The sequence below is a fragment of the Thunnus maccoyii genome, chromosome 16 (genome assembly GCF_910596095.1).
Source record: "Thunnus maccoyii chromosome 16, fThuMac1.1, whole genome shotgun sequence".
In the NCBI taxonomy this organism is placed as follows: Eukaryota; Metazoa; Chordata; class Actinopteri; order Scombriformes; family Scombridae; genus Thunnus; species Thunnus maccoyii.
The window spans coordinates 19532488-19556577 of record NC_056548.1 but is presented as its reverse complement, the minus strand read 5'-3'; the positions used below and the strand labels follow the sequence as shown (position 1 = coordinate 19556577).

The 24090-nt window shown below is 42.3% G+C and overlaps 1 protein-coding gene across 13 annotated transcripts in view; it reads left to right on the top strand.

Moving 5' to 3' along the window:
- The window catches only part of LOC121880586 (AT-rich interactive domain-containing protein 1B-like), a 209576-nt gene extending 185630 nt beyond the window's left edge, over positions 1-23946 (top strand). For 4 of the 13 annotated variants that reach the window (XM_042387891.1, XM_042387892.1, XM_042387894.1 and 1 more), the window contains 13 exons: positions 2736-2872; positions 4064-4167; positions 6081-6275; positions 7050-7265; positions 9469-9691; positions 14682-14823; positions 15868-16037; positions 17041-17173; positions 17349-17468; positions 17612-17687; positions 18718-19459; positions 19816-19946; positions 20325-23946. In XM_042387891.1, coding sequence (XP_042243825.1) covers positions 2736-2872; positions 4064-4167; positions 6081-6275; positions 7050-7265; positions 9469-9691; positions 14682-14823; positions 15868-16037; positions 17041-17173; positions 17349-17468; positions 17612-17687; positions 18718-19459; positions 19816-19946; positions 20325-22142 — 4207 coding nt within the window. In that variant the 3' untranslated portion in view covers positions 22143-23946. The remainder of the gene's footprint in view (positions 1-2735; positions 2873-4063; positions 4168-6080; positions 6276-7049; positions 7266-9468; positions 9692-14681; positions 14824-15867; positions 16038-17040; positions 17174-17348; positions 17469-17611; positions 17688-18717; positions 19460-19815; positions 19947-20324) is intronic. The other 9 variants (XM_042387900.1, XM_042387898.1, XM_042387897.1 and 6 more) reach the window with 6 other exon arrangements.
- Positions 23947-24090: the final 144 nt, after the last annotated feature.

Below are 24090 nucleotides of genomic sequence, written 5' to 3'. Positions count from 1 at the left end.
CGATGCCCTTCACACATGTGGACTGAATAGCAACAGAAACGTGTGTGTACGTGTGTGTGCGTGCGTGCGTACGTGCGCGTGTGTGTTCGTGCATACGTGCGTGCGTGTGTGTGTGTGTGACTGACTGAATTAGGGAAAAAACAAGGGGGAGAGTGAAGGACAGCGAGGGCAGAACATTTAGATAGAATGAATAGAAAAACAATAGAGTAGCAGTTATCACTTTGAAGTGACTGGGGTAAATAAAAGAATGTGTGTTTTCTATTGATGCATTTCAAAGGCCTTTAATTTGACTCTCATTGTATGAGATGATGACTTGTAACTCAGGCTTGGCTGCCGTAATGGTGTCTGGACAGGCCGAACAAAAGAAGCTTTCTAATATTATGTTAAAACTCTAATGCTCTCCTCAGGCCTCTGCTAGACAACATACTGAGAATGCACTGGCCTGACAATGTTAGGATAGATGTTTCTATGTTTTTTACTGAGAGACAGTGTGTGTGTGTGTGTGTGTGTGTGTGTGTTCCCCCGACTCAATCTCATGGAACAGCGAGTACCTCCAGCTCTAGGGCCCTGAGCTGAAAATACGCCCCCCATCGGTCCACCAGGGACTCATCCGCACACTAGTCAGGCTTCTTCATGCCTTAATTTCCCTCCCTCCTTCTCTCTTTTCTCTCCACCTCCTTTCTTCTTCTCTTCCTCTCCCTCCATTTCCATCTCTCCATCCCTTCTCTTTCCCCCTGTGTTGCTGCTTTCTCTCTTTTCCTTCACTCACTCTTTCTCTCTCTGCGGCAACAGGATGCTTTTTTTTTTTTTTCCCGGCACAAAGGTGCCCGAGAGCAAGAAGAATGCGTTGTGCCTTTTTTTTTTTTTTTTTTTTTTTTTTTTTCCCCGATAGCGGCACATGCATATATTAAGTGTGATTAAACGCTGTGCGGTGCCTCCATCAAGTGCTTTCTAATGGGCTTTTTTATGACATGAATTAGTCATAATGGGAGAGCGCCACAGTCGAAAACCTCCAACCACTGTTGTTGTTGTTGTTGATTTGGATATTTCACTATTCACAAGAGAGCTTGTCCTTATATTGCTTAAGGTGGGTGAGGGGCGTTTTACAGTTTGGATAAATGAGGTTCGCAGGCATTTGGCATCTCTAAACTTATTTTTCATTGTTGGCTTATCAGCGCTCTCTTTTGTGGGAGTTTGTATGCAGAATACATTTTTGCTTGCGAGAGAAGGTGCAACGATCAAAAGGTAATTTTATTTCTGTGTCTTGACTCACACAGAGCTTTTTAGAGAACACGTAGGCAGGAAACGAAGGAGTCTATATTTCCCCCATTATGGAGAAATGGGGCCAGATAAGCGTGGATTTGGTGTACGCTTGTTTCTTTGCCATGGAGCTCCCCTGTGCACCTCGGCCCCCATAGAGGGATTACATATGTATCATCAGCCGTGCTCTATGACTAATTACATCTGTGAGATGAGATTATGGGGAGGTTTACCAAGCCGATCCCTCCTCTTAGGCTATGTGTATCGGTTCCAGCATGAGGTATTGCATGGGTTTATGTGCGGGTGTGTGAAAGAGAGGAAGATGCCAGTTAGGAGGGAATTTGAATGACATGAATCCAGATAGCATTTTTCTTTTCGACCACATAAAAAAGTGCTGCATTTTGGGACAAATACTCCTCCTTGTGGTCTGCCCCCCACCCCCCCACCCCCCTTCCTTCCTGCATTCCTCCCATTTCTCCCTTTACTTCACCCTTACTACCATCTGACTTTCTCAGTTCTCCACCCCTTCCTCCCTCTCCACCTCCTGCCTTCTTTCCTAAATTTATTTCATCCTGCACTCTGAGTCTTCCACTTCTCTTCTCTTGCTCCTTTCAGTCTTTTAGGCCTCTCTCTCTCTTCACCTCACATCTCTTTTCTCCTCCTAAGTGTGCGCGTCTCTCTCTCTCTCTCTCTCTCTTTCACAGCTTTTTTATATGGTTGTCCAGGAGATAATCTTGAGTCAGCAGGAGATAGACCAAATTGTTCCTAACATGGTGTTCCCTTTCAGACCCCATGTCACTGGCTTTGGCCTGCCTGGCATGCAATGATAGACGCTGCCTTCAATCAGGCACTCTCTCTCACACACACACACACACACACACAGACACACACACAGACAGACATGCATTCAGCAGGTTGCAGATAAGCCCCTCTGATGTCACTTGCAACACCATGTGATGAGCCGCCTGAGAGAGAGAGAGAAGGGAGGCTGAGGGAGGGAGATTGAGCGGGATTGATTTTTGCTGTCACCATGGCAACAAATAACATGATCCTCTCCAAAAGCACACCTTAATTAGTTAAATTATGGCTTGTGGGAGAGGGAGAGGGAGGGAGAGGGGGATTTGTAGAAGAGCAGATAAGGGAGGATAGAAGAGTTTTTCTTTTCTGATGCTGCGCGCTCATCTCCAATCTTTTGGAAGGGCTGTTTGTTTGATCAGGGATATGTTGTGTACTACGCTTTTATACTGTGACTTACAGATATAGTACATGCTGCTTGGTTTTTAATACAAGAATAAAGGAGCACGGCAGTAACAGACTGCCAAATATCATCTATATACCATTTTGTGACTTCTGCTCTTCTGCAGCTTTCTCTGTTACCCACTTATCTCTCTCCACAGCCTGTCATTACGTCATAAATTTAAACTGGATTCATCTCTACCAAGCCGACTTACATTTTTCTCCTCTCTCTGTGGTAGGCAGGGCAGCTATCAAGGCCCTGGCATCAGCCAGACAAGCTCCATGGCCACCACTGTCCCCTACAGCCAGCCAGCGGGCAACAACGGTTCAGCCATGGGCAACGCACAAGGTCCAGCCTACAATATGCTGCCTTCAGGTATACTAGCGAAATACAAACTGGTATATATTGTCTAAGAGTATGATTTATTTGAGAAAGGCATATAGGGAAAGCAGGTGCTGACATTAGCAATACAAATGTCAGCATTTTAACCACACAGAACTTCATAAAACACACATACTGTATCTGACAAGGGAGATAACTTGAGTGAATTATCTCAATTTCCCCTCAAGCCCATTCATGCAAGCTGTCACCCCTAAACCACCAACCATCAACAGATATACAAAGATTTAAAATGATGTTATGACCCCCATCTGCTCCCCTCGCTTATCTTGCATTGCAATGTACAGAATACAAGTTGGTAAAATGAAAAGAACCTGTTGTCGAAGCAGCCCCCCAGGTTAATGTCAGGAACTGTCTGGCAATTCACTGAGCCACTCAAGATTAACCTATGTGTTTATGTTGACTGTATATTAGAATAAACTCAGTATTGTTCCCATTCAGAGAAAGAGAAAGAGGAGTAGAGGGGGGCAAAAGCAAGGGCTGAGAAATAAAATAAATAAAATAAAGGGCTAAGAAATCAAGAGAGTTCTTTCTACTACGCTACTTACTTTCTCAGTGCTCTTACTTTCCCTGTCGAGCTGGCCCTCCAGTGAGCAAAGATTAATGTGGTACATCCCTTTTTTTTTCTTTCAGCCCTTCACCCCGATGCATTGTTGCTAAACGCACCTCGGAGAGCACTGTGGCTCCCAAAATGAAAGGCACCTTTTATTCAAAACCAAATATCAGAATGCGTGACATTTGGAAAACTTCAAACGAATTAGAGCACCAAGGTTCCTCAAAACTCATCTGGTTTGCCCCTGGGCACGGTAAAAAGCCATTAGTTTTCCCACCGCGCTGCAGCACACAAGGGAAAAATAAAGAGGGAGCCTTGTATCCAAGGATTTCAGCCCACACAAGCACCATTCATTTTAGACGAGTTATAACACGTTGAATCGACCGTGACACAAAAACATGCCAAGTATACCTTTTCATTCTACCTTGGTGAAAGCATACCTATTGTGGGAGTTCAACATCAGTTTACTTGAGACAATGTTAATTACTGTATTATGGCCATGGAACAAAGCTCATCTGCCTGACATGGCTCTTATTCTGTATTCTCAGAATGTTTTCGCGAAAACTTTTGAGCAATTTACTTTTGAATGAAATGTTTTGTCATTGTTTGTTAAGGAGCCATAGGAATGTCAGGAGATGGGATGATGAGCCCAGATGGGAAACTGAAAACCGACGTAAAAGACGACAGTGGCCCCGCCAACGAGCCTCACAAACCAAAGGTACCCCCTTGACCTTTTTCCTATTCCCATCTTTCTTTGCACATCCCTCTCTCTCTCTCTCTCTCTCTCTCTCTCTCTCATTTCTTTGTTTTGTTTTTTTGTTTTTTGATCTCGCTCCCCTAATGAAGCAAACCAAATCTGATCAGCATATGCTGCCTCAGCACAGTGGGCTGTTTCTCTGTTGTTTTCTCGCCATATTTAATGATTTGTTTAACATTTACCATTCCTAATGTTTTCCTCACTTTGTTTTTGCCCCCAGCACTCTCTTCTTGCTGATGTTTTGGCAGTCTGAGCTGCAAAAAAAAAGAGAGGCACAGAGCGAAAGAGAGGGCTCGGCATCTGCAGTACACACATGCATGTACACACATTCAAACACACCAACACAGATCATATACACACACACAAAAACATAAAGACGAGAAGCCACACATTGGCCTTTCCACTCACTCACAAACACACACATTCTCTTAAACACTACTTCTTCAGATCCTCCTCTCTCCACACACACACACACACACACACACACACACACACACACATACACACACACACAACACGTCCCAATACACAATGCTGACTTCTCATTTTGCCCTGCAATTGCAGCTCGGCTTGGCTCAGCTCAGCAACAACAGAACTCTGCTCTTTGCTCTTTTCTACCCCCCTCCCCTTGTTTTTGCTTAACAACCCTCCACACACACACACACACACACACACATACACACACGCCTCCATCACATCCACTACACGTCTTTTCCCTCCAAATCCCTGTCTTTTCTTTTGCTGATTACGGTAGTAGGGCCTTTTGAATTATTTAAGGCAGTCAGAGCAGCCAGAAAGACCCCCAGTGCTCCCAAAAGAGATGATCTGTCTGCCGAGAGACAGCGCGAGAGAGAGAAGGAGATGGAGAAAGAGAGAGCGATACAGAAAGAGAGACAGGGGAAGAGAGAGGGAGAAAGATAAGGTTTTGCTGACATGAGCATTCTGTTCACAGACCAGAAGCACTTGTCAAGCTGTTGTTCCCTTTTTCACAGTTTCTCTCACACACACACATATACACACACACACACACGTATGTACACATGCACTGAAGGACTCATGTATCTAGACACAGACGCACACACACACACACACACACTGATGTCAGCTAACATGGAGTGATTTACACAAAGTGGAGCTTGTATTCAGATTCAGGCACATGCATACTGTTCATAGACAAACTATGTAGACTAATACATACTGATCTGCATGCATTTTAAACACACACACACACACACACACACACATATATTTGTAGACTAAGACACAATAACAGTAATGCATGGAAAACCTCAAATACACACTACTGCTATATGGCTATGTATAGTACACAAAGAAATTCTAGAGCCACTCATAGACAAACAGAGGTTGGAATAGTATCCGGTTCCTTAAGTAAAAGTTAAACACAAAACAGAATCATTAAGAATTTAAAAGTAAAGTACAGAAGTCTAATTAGTAAAATTAGAAATGGGCCCTTTCACAGTGTTATGTTATATAACACTCTATATGTCATTATTAAACTGCTATTTCTGATGCGTTAATATAAAAGTTAGTTAGTAGTAGGTGGTTAAATCTGTAACAACACAACATATTTTATTATATTTTTATTTAATTGCTCATAGGTGTTGGATGAAAATTACACAAGTACTTGGCCTTCAACACTGGACAAAAATGTATGCATGCTTACACAAATGCACACACACACACACACACATACAGTCTTATGTCTTATACATCATTTAGGTTGCCTACTGTTACTATCTTTGAGCTACGACTCACCGCAGTACGTTATACCGAGGAGGTGTGTGAAAGCAGTCATAGATGCTTTTGTCCACAGAAAATTAAAGTCCTGTGCCCTCTCTCTCTCTCTTTACCAGCTACAGGATGGCTACAGCAACAATAACAGCACCAGTGGCTCCCAGCAGTATGTGTCCCAGCCAGCCACACCAGGCGGTGCCCTGCCCGTGCCCTCCCCCCTCTCTCCCAGCCCGGCCAGCCTGTCCTCCTACCATGGAGATGATAGTGACAGCATCAGCAGCCCCCCTTGGCCCCTCAAGACCCCTTCCAGCCCCGTAAGTGCTACAAATTCAAACAATGTTGGATGAATGGATGTGTGCATTTACTTAATAGGAACAAGAATTACATTAACATATAGACACCAAATCAAGCAACTTAAAGATCAATGAAGTAAAGTCAATTTCCCTTTATGGACACTTGTGTTATTACAAGCTGTTAGTTTGATTGATCTAATTATGACTGAAGGATTATTGTGTTATTAATTGATCAAAAGCTGGTTCCTAGACAACAAAAGTGTTTCTAAACCTGGACTGAAGCCAGCCAAGACTGTGTGGGATTAAACTTTGTCCACCGATTTTGAACTTGAGGTATATGAATGTGTTGTGAATGAACACCGAAGTAAACACAGGCTGAACACTAAACAAAATGCACTAAAGAAGTGTTTATTTTAGCTTGGTCATTCAACCAAGGGCCTACTTCAGAATGTGTAAATATGGCATGAAACTTTAATGATCCCCATGGGGAGAGTGGGCTGTTGTAGCAGAAAATAGCAAAAGGATACTGCAATGAGAAATAGACTCAAATAGACTCTATATAATGGAATATATAGAAAGGAACTGGTATAAATGATGTGTCAACACATGTCTGGTATAAGGTATGAATAAAAATAGTTTATATGATAACATTATCTACCCATTTATACATCTACCATTTTATCTTACAATAAAAAGGTTGATACTGGTGATATTATTTGTATGTAGAGTATAAAAGGTCATATTCTTATGTTTAATCCAATGTTTTCTGCTCTCCTCAATTTCTTTTCTTGCCAGAAAGCCAACCCTAACTCCTCATCCCTCAGTGGGGAGCGAATCACACGGCTGTATGAGCTGGGTGTGGAGCCAGAGAGGCGGAGCTGGGTGGAGCGCTATCTGTCCTTCATGGAGGAGAGGGGAACACCTGTAGCCCAGCTGCCAATAGTGGGCAAGAAGCCACTAGACCTCTGGAAGCTCTACATGGCTGTTCGAGAGATAGGAGGCCTCGCTATGGTAACGCATAAGGAACACATTTAATGTTATTATGTTTGGGGTAATGTTAAAGATAACAGGTGAACAAGACTAGGTCAAAACCTAGTACAGTATATGGCTGGACCATGTATGGTCAATGTGTCAAACTGTGGCCAATTTCTTACAGGGATAGTCAGTGGTAGTGTCTATAATGTGAATTCCTAGATATTAAATGTTCATCTGCAATTTTCTTTAGTGGTCCCAGTAATATTTGCTGTGTATTACTGTATTGCTGTGCTTGTAAAGTGTACTGAAGTAGCATCACATGAAATGGTTAAGCTACTTTTGAGTAAAAAAAAAAAAAAAAAAGGTTATAAACGCAGTTGCAAGAACAATACTGTCCACTCATATCTTGCGATGTTTGATTTGAAAGAGAACTTATTTTAATTCTAATTATAACTATTCTAATTACCTATCTGTTAACTCCCCCTGCTCTTTCATCTGTTTCACTCCATGAATGTCTCTTGTTTTTCACTCTATACTGAGTGTTTTGTCAGAGTGATTGTTATTTAGGGTGCTTTAACTGTTCTCTCTCCCTCATGCCATGTGTCTTTTTTTCTGCCTCTTTCTTGGTTGATGATCATGGAGGCTGCAGTGGAAATTGTAAATGAAAGTTTTGACAGCAATTTGGGTGCAAATTCAGGAGGCTTATCTCCTCCCAGTTACAGCAGTTACAGTCAAATCAAGCGCACCTGCAGAGCAGCCGCCCCACACTAAACTGATATAACAGCTACATGAGTCGCATGTTTTGCCTGCAAGACTCGTGTTTTAATGCTGTCATTCATTGCTTGTGATGTGAAAACGTCAGAGAAATAAAAAGCTTGCGTCCTGATATTTAGTTCAGTTATAAAATCCAAACGCACTGCGGCGCGTCTCTCCTGCCGGCTGCTAAAAGTGCTGTCAGCCAAAGAGTCCATCACACTGGACAGTAGAGACACTGAGTCATTTTAAAAGAATAACGGCCAATGGGAAAACTCCAACCTCGGCCGGCCAACCAATGGTGTAACTTCATCACTCACTCAGTCTGTCAGTCACTCACTCACTCACACACGGACAACTGCGGTTATAGTTCGGGTCCGTGGCCGGTCCAGCCAAAAAGTATTCTGAGCAGAACATAACTTCACACAAAGCGAACTCAATTCACTCTGCTCCTGTGCGTCGGCTGTTTAATATTCTCCAGCAATGTGCACTCAAGCACCATGACATATGGTGTGCTTCTAAATGTTGAGAGATGTACTCAAGAGAATGCGATACATGAAATATGTCTTAGAGGGCCCACAGTATATTCCAGAAAATATCACAATACGCAAGTTCTGAGGTCAGATTTACAGGAAGCTCAGAGAAATCAGGAAATGACATACACTACATGGCCCAAATATGTCGATATGATCCCTCGAACATTACATTATTCCAAAGGTTTGGACATCTATCATGATCTGCTGCAAAACAGCCTCCACTCCTTTCAGCAAAATTATAGAACATGACTGCAGGGATTTGCTCCCATTCAGTCACAAGAGAATGCCTGGCCAGAAGTCACTGCTCATCTCAAAGGTGTTTGATGGGGTTGCGGTCAGGACACAGTGCAGGCCAGTTAAGTTCTTCAGTGCCAAACTGGGAAAACCATTTCTTTATAGACTTGCCCCGTGGTCAAAGGCACTATCATGCTTGATAACACCAGCCTTCCCTCAAGCTGTTGCCACAAAGTTTGAAGAACACTATTGTTTAAAATATTGTTGTATGCTGCGACATCAAGATTTCACATAATTAGAATCCAGAGGCCTAGCCCAAACACCTCTGTCCACACACTTTTGGCAATAGTGTAGTCTTAAATGCTTTTTTTTTCTTTTTTTTTACTATTAGATTAAAAACAGCAGTGTGAAAATACTGTGCAATACTTTTGAGTGACCTACAACTCTGTGGTTACACTAAGTACAAAACCATTAAGTGTTCGGCCATGGAATTGATTATTTTGATTGAATTCAGCCGGCTGTGGTTTACCATAATACAGGCAAAATGACAAGTGTGTGGCTGATATACCACTGGGATACATTACTTTTTATAGAGAGAACATGAGCACAAAGAAAGGATTCTTAACGGTAAAATATCATTGTCGTCACTGCGTGGAATACCCATCATTTAACTTCTTAACATCTTGTTATCCTCCCAACCCCACAACACCAATCAGGTAAACAAGAACAAGAAGTGGCGCGAGCTGTCCACCAACCTGAACGTGGGCACGTCCAGCAGCTCCGCCAGCTCACTCAAGAAGCAGTACATCCAGTATCTGTTTGCCTATGAGTGTAAGATGGAGCGGGGAGAAGAGCCGCCAGCAGACAGCAGCAGCAGCAGTGGCAGCATGGCTGGAGGGGACAACAGGAAGCAGGTCAAGATCCAACCACCCTCACCTGGTAAGGACTGATAACAGACCGCTTCGCTGGGGTTTTCACAACTCCACTCTCCCATCTGTCAGCAGCCAAACAACAGGTGTTACTGATCAAACTACAGGTGTCAGGAACCATCAGAGAAACAGTGATCTGTATTCATGTGTCATACAACATCACCACAATAACAGCATTGCAGCTGTGTTTGAAACCTTCCAGTGAACTGTTATTCTATGGAGGACAGGGAACCAGGAGAAATCGTATTTATATATGTATTTAGTTAATGCAGCATGTGTACTGTATATATGTAGTATGTGCGGATTCATTGATTAGCAGGCTGTGTAAATTTGTCCCCTTGTGTCGGTTTTAGTTAAAGCCTGAGTTGCAGTTTGAAAAGACTATTTCGATTTGCGCGAGGTTGTAGCTGATCATATATCAAGTTGATTTAATGCAGAAATAAAAAGTAATGTCCATAGTGAAGCAATTAATTCCCAGCCAAAAACACCATAATCTAATTACGTCTGTCAGTTCATAGAGCTGTGGACCGCCAGAGAGTGTGTTACAACAGCAGAAACAGGCCTCATCTGCTTAGATATTTAACAAAATATGACAAGGGAGGAGGTGTCACAAGAGTGCAATTACTCATTTTTATTTGGTTCTTGATGTCTCATGTCTTTAAATCAATTTGCAGTTGTAACATTGCGTTGAAATCTAGATGAGGTGTAAAATACAACATACTGCAAATGTAACACTACAACGTGTTTAGCTAAAGAAAAGCACTATACTCCAAACAGTGATAACTCCATCAACCCTCTTACGAAAAAAAAAACGCTGACAACAAGCCACCATGAACAGTCAATGAGTATTATTATTAAATTATCCTAGTAGAGTGCAACATGAACACATGGACACACCTTAAAACCCACGAGAGATGAGCAAACATTAACGTTGTTTTGATTAGATGATTCTTCCTTTAATGAAGGTGAGCTAGGATACGATCACCACTTAAACCTGAGACTTGCCTTTATTTGATTACAGTGCGATTGAGGTTAAGTAATGCTGTTTTGATGCAGCACTGTAACACAAAGGGTACTTTTTGTTTGTGTTTATTACCTGTTCACACCACACGTCTCTCTATGCACAATTATGACGTGAGGATCAGGAGAGGAGAGAGAAAGAGTTGGAGCGATGTAGAGCGGTAAGGTCACGTCTCTAATTTGCAGCGGAGATGAGAAAAGTGACCCTGGCTTTTAAATAGAACATCGGAGCACTTCACCTGCCTGAGACACTACAGATTGCTTTTCCTGGTGGGTGGAAAGGAGCATCTGCCTTCATTTGCATACACATAGATGTATACAGTACACATGAACCGCACACACATACATAAACACATATGAATGAATGCATGTTCTGCTCATAACACTTTATAATTCATAATTCAGCCCCGTCTCATCTTGTCAAGGGGATCTAACCTCCTCAATTTTATAGAATCTCATTTTGCCCATATGAGCTGATGGGACCATTGTACAGAGTTAACATAATCGTAAATAGCATCTATATTGTGAAATATAAAAAGGTCAGTACTTGTGATGTTTGGACCGTCTTTTTGATATGCAAACTGTAAATTGCTTATGCTACAAAACTTGATTGAATTAATATCTCTTGCATATTTTTCATATCATCTGCACATGTAAAAATTGGTGGTTCTTATGAACAGCTTGTACTGAAATACCAGTGCCATGTTAGACATGAGTTGTCTCCATAAAGTATTCTGTAAATGTTACACATACCTATTTTAAAGAGTATTTCAGGTTTATTATAACCTATTTTCGTAGTTTGGGCCACTCAGCAATTTAAGTGCTGAGATCAGGGAACACGGTGACATTGCTCAGAAGTAGTCCAGTGTGGCAAGAAACACAAACACTCAAACAGGTTTTTAATAAACCCCCAGGTTAGCCAAATCTTTCTGAGGCAAACTCTTAGACAAGCGTTTCTACTTAGACACACAGTACTTTCGAGCTATGTTAGTAATTGGCAGAAAGTGAGATATCCTGTGCAGTAAGGGATTATTACTTAGGCTGAATTAATAAATGATTCTGTAGGGTTGGTGTTGTGATTGGCTCAGTTTTACCCCCAATTAAAGTTGTTTAGAAAAACTGGCTACTGTTGCTTGTTATAGTAGGAAAAGCACAGGTGTTACTAATAAGGTTAAAAATGACCATGTGACAGTGAGCCAGCATGCACGATCCCAAGACCCTCAAACCAAAGTAGCTAAATGAAACTCAGTTATCAATAATTTTATTAATTACACCTGTGCTTTCCCTACTGTGACATGTCAAAATGTCTTTGGTGAAAAAGGCCCATTGTCTGACCACTCATGTTTCTTGCCCCATCTGACTTTGTTGTAGTAATGTTGCCTGGTTCTCAGTTCTCAGCAATCACTTTGTTGAGTACAATGTTATCAGAACTGATAGAAATTATGGCCAAAACTAAAAGAATAAGACCTAAGTTGTAAAAAAAAAAAAAAAAAAAAAAAAATTCCTTCAAGATTACATTTAAAATACTTCAAAAGAAAAAATTCAACAGGTTAAAAAATCTGCCTTTAGGGTAAAATGTTTTTCTCCCATATACTTAAACTTGCTCCGTGTGTTGAAATGTATGATTTTCTTGTGACACTTGTGATCATCAGTGTCATTAAAGTGATTACATTTCAGTTAACTTCAAAGATCCCCCGCAGACATATTTTAAGACAAATCATGCTTGTATGTACACGTTTTATCTTGAGGTTTAAGGTGAGCGCAGAGAAACTTTCCCCCTTCAGCTGATGAATGTGGAAACAGTCTTCTAACATCAAACCCTGAACATACATCATTCTGCACACAGAAGGTCAAACATCCAAGTGAAGTAACAATAAGTACGCATTTTACATAATATATAGGATTTTAAGACCACATACACTGGCAGGTAACACAAAGTTCTTGCGGTCCAGAAAATCTTGTAGGCAGCTGCATCGAATCATAAAATGCGACTGCGAGAGAACCATCCCTTTGAAGACCACATATACAAAATTACTTCAAAACTGACACTTAGTGTAATGTCATAAATGGGGATAAATACCACAGGTTCACAATCTAGAAAAAAATCCTTTCTTCTTCATACCTCTGTCCTGATCTACTATGTATTCTTGCCTGCTCTGAAGTGAAAATTGTCCTACTGACACCCTGCCAGCCTATATATAGACTGACAGCGCAATGATGTCACAGAGGGAGCTTGTCCAGCGGGCTAGAGGGGGTGGTGGGGTGGAGAGGGTGTGTGTGTATGTGTGTGTGTGTAGTGGTGGTGGTGGGGTGTGGGGAGTGATTAATGAGGACTGGAATGTAGAATGTAAACAAACTCGGCCTCGCCGTCACCTTTCATTCACAAAACTGGCTCGGCTGACTGACTCCCCCCAACCCCTTAACCACTACTACCCCTCTGGATTATGTCATCCACTGACACACACACACATACAGGCTCTTGTGCACACACACATCATACATCAGCCACATGCCTCTTGTACACACACACTTTTTTTTGCATTGGCTCCTCTGTCATTCTTTTCTCCCTGTAAATGTGGAGCAGAGGGCACTTGAGTTCACGCTCTCCTCCACCTCCCTCCGTCATCGTGCCCCGTCGCTCAGTATTATGTATCTGCCTGTCTGCCCGCCTGCTCTTGAAGAATGGCAAACCTCTTAACCTTGGCTAACCCCCACCATTGTTTGCACTTCTTCACATGTGCATGTGTGTGTGCACATGTTCGTCTGAGGCGGGGATATCCCAGGAAGTGAAGAATCCCTAATGCTCACTGCCCCTTTTTGCCCTCTCTCCTACCTCTGCTCATCGCATCCCATCATCATGGGATAACCATCTCTCCCTGTCTCTCTCTCTCTCTCTCTCTCTCTTTCTCTTTCTCTCTGTCTCCTGTGATGTAGAGGCAGGGGGTATCGTTGAATAATTCAGAATTAGCATGAATTTTTAAAGCTTAAGTCTTTCTTTTTTTTTCCTGTGGAAACGTGTGGTGCAGGGAAAGGCCACTCAGGCTGTTCCAGAGGAAGGCTTCTTACGCTAAATGCTCATTAGGATACTTTCACATTCTCTCTTTCTCTGTCTTTGTCATCTTTTAACCGGAACAGTCCACATTTTCCATTAAGCCTGCTTCAGGGAATTTGTATCCCTTGGTTTTATCTAGTTGGGGTTCTTTGTGTGGCGGGCTCTTGTAGCTCTGCACTGCTATAATTTTCTAGTCATCTGAACTGAGAAATTCACAGAAATATGGTGTCATAACAAGAGAGCACACTAACCCAGTTTTAACCCCAGTTTGATTCACTGTGTGAAGAGATGAATTTTTCCTAGGAGGCGGTCATCAGCACAGGCTTTCTCAATCTCCTCCCTCATATTTAAAGGATATTTTTTGAAGCAAAAAGCACAGACTTTTTTCCCCAATGCACAAATGGTAGAGACACAGTTATATATACACTATATTTTATTCAAATACACTATGTCCCCCAGCTCAGCCCTCCACATGAACCCCTCATCAAGTCCGTGGCACACCTAAAAAAGCTAGCTAAACCATCTTCAAACAGCTTCCAAATAAAGAGCTGTGCTGCCACCGCCTGAGTGGGCAATTCCCTCAGACAAATCCTTCCCTTCTCTCTGCTGTGTCCTCTCCTCCTGCTCCTGCCTCCTTTCCCTTCTCCTCTTCCTCCACCGGCCCCCTTTACTGCCCTCATGTAGGCTGTTTGCTTGAGCTCAGTTCTCATGTAGGGCATCACTGTGAGTGCCTTAGCCTTAAGTCCAAAGTTATCTCCCTAATACAGCACCTTGCTGCAGCCAAAGCCCACTATGGCCGTTTTAAAACTCAAACCAGTCTTCATATCTGAAGACTCGGGGGAGCTCAGCGGTCTGAATGTGTTACCATTTTTGCTGTGAATTTTGTGAATCGTCTAGCTACAATAATAAGGCTATTTCTGTCTCCCAGCCAATTCAGGCGGCTCCCTCCAAGGCCCTCAGACACCCCAGTCCTCTGGCAGCAGCTCTACAGCAGAGGCAGCAGGGGATCTGAAACCTCCTACTCCCACCACCACCCCTCTGGGACAGGTCACACCACTGCCTCCCAACAGGTACCACACAGACATACAGTACTATACTGCCACTGCTCCTCTAAATTCTGTTCCTTTTAATACTGTTTTACTGCTTTAACTAGCATCACAGCTACTATTATTACTGCTTTTGCTGCTATCAGCAGCAAAGTGAACACAGCGAACATCTAAGTTATTAATGACAATGTTATTAATAGTGAAATACTGCTTAGTTGCTCTTAGTTTGTATGATCAATTAACTTTTTATTCTTTGCAGTAGGTTTCAGTTTAATATTGGGACACTCATGTATGTAGAAAGAAAGATGTTGATGTACAAACCTAAATTGCACAATCTTACGTGAAGCAGAATTTGATCAAAATGATCTTTATGTACATATGTAATTATGTTCAGATACATTAACATTATTCATAGAAACAGGTAGGTTTAATAGTTTCCCTAATGAGAAAAGGCTTTGTTCGTTATGAGATTGAAGATTAAGTACATTTTGTGTTTTATTCCTCTTCACTATTTATGATTTTAGTCCTATACTTTTTAGCAAAATATACTTCTTCTCTGCTGACTTCTTAATGATTGATAATGAAGACTTGAGTTGTGTTTTAGACAAGTCTTTTTCTAGCAGATTTTATTTTTAGAGCTTTAGAGCTTTGAGAGGAGACAAAGTTATATGTTTGCAATATAATTTTATACTGTATGAAAGAAGTATTCATACTGCAGCAGATTTGGTTATTTTTAAGCCCACAATGGCAAAACATACTCCTACTACAACTACTACTATTAAATCTGCTGCCACCTTTTCTACTGTATCATTACTAGTACGATTCTATGGCCTTATTCTTATATGGAGTATCTGAAGAATTTAATATCAAAATTAGACATCATTTAAAAAATTAAAAATTACAAAATGAAAACACTTTTTAAAAAATTAAGGAATTCTTTCACAGCACATGGTATCCATATTTTCAGTGTGTCCAGTCCTCGGTCTCCACCTCTCTCATACAGCTCCCTCTTTCTCCCGTTTTCTCTCCTCTCTGTCCCTCCCTTCTTACCCTCCTCGTCTGGTCCAGGAGCAGTGTGAGTGTACAGGACCCCTTCTCAGAGGTGAGCGACCCGGCCTTCCAGAAGCGTGCTACCTCCCTGCCCCCCTCAGCCCCTTACCAGCAGGGCCTCAGCATGCCTGACATGATGATGAGGATGCAGTATGATGCCAAGGATCCCTTCGCTGGGATGAGGAAGAGTAAGTGAGGAACATGCTGTGGCATCCGTTCACCAAAACACCAAGCCCTGAGCCAATTTTCCAAATTTCCCAGACTTTTTTGCTGTGTTGCAAAAAAACAGGAAATTGATTTGAATCAAGTATTTTATTTATTATGTTATATATATTTAAAGGACCTCAAGTTACATTTTCAAATTATAAATACATATTGTCAATATTGACTATATAGGACATTTCATTCATGTTTTACTTACAGTAGACATCCAGGAAACCTGAAACTTCATCTTAAAACATAATATAAACTTACTTGGTTCTTTGTCAAAATTACTCATGTATGGAAAGCCTTTCGTCTGTCTCATTGATTTAATTCATTGTCTAGTCACCATGTCGCCTCAGATCAGGACAGATGTGTCTGTTATACTACTAGAACTATGAAAGGAGATGGGAACTGTTTGTTACACCACTCACCCCTTTATCGAAAACACCAGCTCTTCTGATGTTCTTGTAGCTTAGCCTCCGTCTCATCCTAACTTTGTTCATCCTTTTCATCCTCCTCGTTTAAACCTTTCATCCTTTCCACCCTGCTGAGAAGCACCTGTTTTTGGCCAACTCATGTGGTTTAGTTTTCAGAACAAACAGTAGTTTTAGAAAGGATGGCGGCTCCTCTGAAACCTGAGGAGAATGGAGTCTGAATGAATAATATGGTGGATGTTAGCTGCATAACATCAGTTACAGCCTCAGAACAATGGGTTTAATAGTGTAAAGTGGTGAATATTCATAGAGGAATGCTGCCACCTGCTGGTTAACAGAAGACATGACTCATAAACAAAATCCTTAAAATGATGAGCATATTTAGGCCTCTGTTGCATGTTTCTAGGACAATCATAATCACACTGTTTTTCACATCAATGCCTGTTAAAATTAGGATTCCCTTCTCCATTTTTTTTCTTTTTTTCTACATTCAATCACTGTTAAATGAGATATTTTCAGATGTATTTACCTCCTTTGCTTTCTTCCTCCTCAGTGGCAGGAGGTGATCCTTACATGCCGGGGCAGATGCCCAGCAGTGGTATACAGGACATGTATGGTCGGCCCCCGTCAGCCCTGAGTATGAGCCAACGGTCGCAGTACCCATACGGGCCCGGCTTTGACAGAAGGTAAGCAATGAAGCCAGAAGAAGAGGGTGGTGAACCTCTGGAAATTTTCCCAACATAAGCACAAAGAACCACTGTAGTGTTTTTACTTAATGTACCCACCTACCTGTTTATAATGGAAGTTGTGTCAGTGGCATGTGTCAGAAGCATTAAGACTTTCCTGTTGTGTGGTCCTCAGACCGGACCATGTGATGGGGATGGAGGGGAGCATGGGCCCCCCCGGGAGTCAGAACAACATGGGACCTTCAAACAGTGAGGGTAGCATGTATTCTCCCAGCAGATACCCTTCACAGCAGAGGTCAGCACCTGTTTGTGTGTGTGTGTGTGTGTGTGTGTGTGTGTGTGTGTGTGTGTGTGCGCGTGTGTGAGCGTATTCAGACCAATACATAAATATTGTGTAGTTTTGCTAGTCTTTTTTTAATATTCCTTCTTCTGTTCCAGACATGACGGCTACGGTCAGCAGTATCCCGGCATGCCATACGGGATGCATCCGTCTGGGATGTTTCCACAGCAACAGGTGAGAGACATTATCTTTATATACTCAGTACTGTTAATCTATTACTATAAGATGGAAATACAGTCCTTTTACAATAGTCAGCCCTAAGAATATCACAGTTCAACGCACCGATAATGGATAAATAAACTATGAAATAAGTTTTGTTTGTTCTGGTAATAGTGGCCATTGCTGCATTATTATTGTATTGTTTTGATCATTTTTGTCGTCATTCCTCTCTAACATAAGTACATTTTATTTCTTTTATAACTAATAAAATAGAGTAGACCTGAATTTGCTCAGTTCATGCAGTCACTAACAGCATTGTTCATGAATGAGCTTAATCAGTAGTTCAGACTAAACTGTATATCAGCAAATGTTATCAAACAGAAGATTAACTGATGATAACTACAGATATTGTATCACTGCCTCCTGCATCTCTGAATGCACACTGAAAGTTTTGGAACAATTGTAAGCAAATGAAGACATTTCTTCAGCTCACATGCATAATTCATAACTCCTACTCCTCTTCAGCAACATTAAAACACAGAGATAACATATATACATATAAAACGTAGAAATATACACATGAAACAATGTATAGTGTTAAAACACAAACTGGCCACTACTGCAGCTTTATGGAACTGATGACAAAGTGAGTTGATTTACTGCAACTGGGATAAAAGAACTCTTGAAGACATGTAAATTTGTTATTGAATAATTAATTGCAACCAGAGCAAAATAGCCATGCGTGTTGTTTTGTCTTGTTTTGTCTTTTTTTCAACATAATTCTTAGTTTTACTGTTTTCTTTTTTGTCATTGGTTATCATTTTTAAAAAATCTTTATTGTAATATTCACTTTTCTGTTGTTTCTTCAATACTCTTTGAGTACTTTGGGCTGCACTTCTGCTTAATTACATATAATTAAGCAAATGCTTATATAATTACACATTTATTACATATAATAATGGAATGATAAGAATTTATCTGGCTGCGTGTGATTGTACAATAACTGGCATAAATTCATCACTAACTATCCACACCTTTGCTTTAGCAGGGCTACAAACGGCCCATGGATGGTATGTATGGGCCCCCACCCAAGAGACACGAGAGTGACATTTATGCCATGCAGTACCCCAACCAGCAGCCGGACATGTACAACCACTATGGTGGTGGGTACTCAGGTCCTGAACACAGACCCATCCAGGGACAGTTCCCCTACCCCTACCCCCGTGACCGTATGGCCCCCTCGGGGCAGAGCCAGCACAGTATGATGGGTGGGGGACCCACACCTAACCACGCTGCTGATGGCCCCAACATGTGGCCTTCCAGGACAGACCTTGGCTATCCCTACCCCAACCGACAGGGGCCGCCATCACAAATGCCCCCTTATGGCTCACTTGGTAGAGATGACATGGATGGGCGGCCCGGACAGGAGCAGTGGCACCGTCAGTCTCCCTACATATCATCATCAGGCGGCATGGCTCCCCTGTCGTCACGCCAGCCCCCGTCATCTTATTCTAACTCCCCATCCATGGCAAACCACCTGCCCAGAGCACCCAGCCCAGGGGCCTTCCAGCGCTCCATGGACTCCCGGATGTCACCCAGCAAAGTACCGTTCATGTCACCCATGAAGATGCCTAAACCTGGGATGGCCATGATGGGCTCACAGGGCCCTGGGCCACTGGGTCAGTTTCCTCCGAACCTGAGGAAGGACCTCAACTACCCGCCAGGATCAGTGGAGGCTGCCATACCAACTCTCAAGCCTCGACGCAAGCTTACCTCCAAGGACACTGGTGAGATAGAGCATTCATTTGTAGTCCTATTATTTCATCAATCAATATTTTAAAAAGTGCTGTCAGTAAGGTGAGAAGTTGTAAACATGTTGGTTGGTAAATAGATTGCTGATATTTCCTGGTCATTTATAGGCTGTTCAATTCTAGCTGAATATTTAGCTTGCAAATTATTTTTATGCTCTAAAACAACAACATTACTTCCCTCCTTTAGCTGTACAACTAAACCAAATTTTCAGGTAGAACTACCACAACACGAGGTACATTTTATTACAAAAGTCTTTTTATCATTTGGGCAAAGTCTGATCACCATTTTTTTTCCCTTCCTGGTCTCAAAACTCCCACTGTTTTAATCCCAGGAACGCCTGAGGCCTGGCGTGTGATGATGTCTCTGAAGTCTGGACTCCTAGCAGAGAGCACATGGGCTCTAGACACCATCAACATCCTGCTGTACGATGACAGCACTGTGGCCTCCTTTAACCTCTCCCAGGTAAAACTAATTTTACTACAGCTCACTGATGACTGACAGAACAGATTCATTTAGCCCACTAGAGCATGCTGTGACAGTCTGAGTTAAAGCATTCTGAATCTCTTTAAACCTGATAATCTAGACTAACCTTTTCTATTGTTGTAAGAATCTGTAAGAGGATTTGCTTTGCTATTCTCACTTGTTGTTATTGACTTGAAGGATTCTAGATATCCAAGAATGTTCAAAAAGAAAGTGATTATAATGTGAAAATAGTTAGTAGACAGTAAGTCTAAGCTTTCCTCTAAAGATGCATTCACCATGTGGGACCCCTTGTCAATTTATGTCTGATTGATTTCTGCTTACATTGTTGACACTGATATTTTATGTTTGTCTGACCAGTTGCCTGGCTTCCTGGAGCTCATTGTAGAATACTTCCGTCGTTGTCTGATTGAGATGTTTGGCATCCTGGAAGAGTATGAAGTCGGGACTGTGGCTCACAAAAGCCTCTTGGGCCCCACTAGTAACCAGAAAGAAGAACCCATCCCTGACCAGGAAACAGACTGTACGGTCCAACCTGAACCTGAGTCAGCCCCGGCTCCAGAGATGCCGGTAGAGCAAGCAGAGGGCAGCACGGAGGAAGCTCCACCTGTCACCGCAGAGCCAGTGTTATCTGAGGTGAATGGCGAGAGGGAGGAGTCTGAGGGGAGCATAAAGAAGGAGGACAAGAACAAAGAAGACAGAGAAAAGGGGGGAGAGGAAGAGGAGAGTGAAAAGGGAGCGGAGAGTAAAAAGGAATGTGCTGACCAGCCTGTCGCAGCGCTAGAACCCAGACCTAAACAAGCCAGCAAGTATGATAAGCTCCCCATCAAGATTGTCCACAAAGAGGATCCAATTGAAGACATGACAGGTTACGTCACTGAGTTCACCAGCGGGCTGCTGCACTGGCAGGCTGGTGGAGGTGACTCCACTGCTCACATTCAGACACACTTTGAACCCCGCAGCGAACCACCTGCCAGGGCAGACGAAAAGATGAGGAAAGAAAACAAACAGGAAAACAAGACGGATGACGTGAAGAATCAACCAAGGAAACATATCACTGCTACTATTGATGATGTTCTGTGTGCTAGGGTTGATGCCCTCTCTTACGCCCACCCTGCACGTTCCTTGCCATCCTACCCATTCAGGGTGCATCCTGATGGGGAGCAGGACCACATCACTTTGCTGGAGGATGAGCCCCGCTGCCTGGACGAGGCACCGCTCTCCACAACCTCTGCCTGGCAGGACTCTCTGACCAAGCGGTGCCTCTGCGTCTCCAACATCATCCGGAGCCTGTCCTTTCTCCCGGGGAACGACTCGGATATGTCACGCCACCCTGCTCTGGTTCTTCTTCTGGGAAGGCTCCTCCTGCTGCACCACCAGCACCCAGAGAGAAACAGGTCGCCCCCTAGCTATCAGAGAGATGAACAGCAGGAGCAGGGGCTGTCGAGCAGTAAAGAGGAGTGGTGGTGGGAGTGTCTGAGTGTGCTCAGGGAGAACGCCATGGTCACTCTGGCCAACATCTCAGGCCAGCTAGATCTCTCCACCTATCCAGACACAATCTGTCTCCCCATCTTGGATGGGCTTCTCCACTGGATGGTGTGTCCTTCAGCTGAAGCCCAGGACCCCTTCCCATCTGCACCTCCCTACTCCCAGCTCACTCCTCAGAGGCTGGTGCTGGAGTGCCTCTGCAAGCTGAGCATCCAGGAGGGCAACGTCGACCTCCTGCTAGCTACGCCGCCTTTCAGCCGACAGGAGAAACTCTTCACCGTCTTGGTCCGCTATGTGGGTCAGAGGAAGGCCCAGGTGTACAGGGAGATGGCAGTGGCAGTCCTCTCCCACCTGGCACAAGGAGACCCCACAGCGGCACGTGCCATAGCCATGCAGAAGGGCAGCGTGGGTAATTTGGTGGGCTTCTTGGAGGACGGTGTTAGCATGTCGCAGTACCAGCAGAACCCTCATAGCTTGCTGCACATGGGACATCCACCTATGGACCCACCTAGTATAAACATGATGTGCAGAGCAGCTAAAGGCCTGTTAGCCATGGCTAAAGTAGAGGAGAACAAGACAGAGTTTGTGCTGTACGAAAGCAGATTATTAGACATCTCCATTTCCTCAGTGCTCAACGTGGGAGTGGTGGCCATTATTTGCCAAGTTCTCTTTCACTTAGGGAAATTATGACAGGAGGAGAGGCAGGACTCGCACGGCAGACATTAAGGCGGACAACATATTTCTGTGGTTTTTCTATTTTTATTTATCAAAATGACAGAAAATGTTTGTTTTTTTTAAAAAAGAAATATCCACATAAACAAAATATCTCTATATATGTATAGCTTCTAGGCACTGTTAAAAAAGTGAGTTTGGGATTTGAAAGCTCATTTTAATACAAATATTTAATACCTGCTGGTGTTGGATTGCTACGTTTGATATTTTGTTTGGCATTTGTTTGTTTTTTTTGTTTGTTTACTTTTTTCAGCCAAAGCTGCCACCAGATCTCGGTGCTGAATTACGTGGTTCCTTTTGAGTCGATGAGTTGTTGAGATGTTTTTCAGTTTTATAAATGCTATAATATACTCATCAACATTTTGTTAATGGAGAGTATTTATTTAAAATGTGACACTGTACAGTAGTTTGAACTTTTTTGCCAGCAGTTATGGGGGAAAAAAAACACTGACTTTTTAAATTGAAATATATATGTCTCCATCGCTGGAAGATAAATTGTGCAATAGGACTAGAGCAAGTTGTCCCTTTTTGAGAACAACGAGAAGATGTAAATCTTTAAAGACACCTGCAGTGTGTGCTTTAGGCCATCATGAGGCAGCATTGCACCAGCCAATCAACATGAGAAAAGCGCATCTGTCAAAAGAAGTGTCTAATTTATCAATCATAGCCTCAACGACTTTCACAGATGAACTTTGTGTTTCCTAAGCACTTGTGTTATGTCTGTATTTTTTCATCACTGTGTATATAAACCGTTGTACAATGGACGCACATGATTCTTTCAGTCTCAATCAAGCATAGCAAGAGATGGGACTTTCTGACTATTATAACAAAATGCTTTTATTGTTGGTAAAATTTGTTATTGTTATTATACATATTTTGTTAATGGGGTCAAATATTTGAACATGGCAGATGTAACTGATGTTTCAATGTAAAAATTCCTGTATGCATTGTATTATAGCTGAGAAAACAATCGCTTTGGTAATCAAACGTGGAAGTGCCAGGGTGAGAGGATAACTAGGCGAGGTTACACAAGAAAACTGAACACATTTCTGTTCATTACTGTCCTCCATTCATGTCAATGGGCATATTTTTGAATCTGAAGCTCTAAAAGAAACATGTGAAAAGAACCTTCAAAATGTCCTGAAAGCTCATTGTAAAATTTGCCTTTTTTCGTATGACTCCATGTCTCTCTTTTATTCAGTATACACATTTATACTCTGTGCTGCACATGTCACAAATAAATGTACGATGAACATCGTTAAGCACCAGAGACGTTGCATTATGTCCAGACAATCTTAGGCCAATAAAACAAACATCAACTGCTTACTCGGGCTGCTTCTCATTGACTTCATTCTAAATGATTTGACCACAGCCGGAGGACACGTGATAAGATGACCTGATTGTTTTCTGTCTGATCACACTTGAGTTCAGATAAAGATGCTGCTGTTCTAGTATGACCTCAGAGGTCTCTGATGCATATTAAAAATGCCTCCCATCTATAAATACCAGTTTTATATTTGATCTCTAATGACCACTAGAACATTAACAGGGTTATTTAACAGCTTGTGCATAATTTTACTAGTGTTGATAACTGCTGCTTTAAATACAACATATTTAATCAGCATCATCATGTGTCCAGGAATATTTCCTATGTGGGTATAATAACAGGACAAAGGTGATGTAAGCTGTAAGTTACTGAAAAGGTCAGTCCTCCCTCAACACTGGGTGATGTATTGACTGTAATGTGTGGCTGTTCCACATCACAAACAACTGAATGAAATCTTATGAAAAGGAAAACTAAAATATTATGACATTCCTTTGTTAAAAGACATTTGAATGAACTTGAAATACTGAAATTAAGAGTTACAGCACATCATTAAGAAGCCAGCTGATCTTTACCAACCTA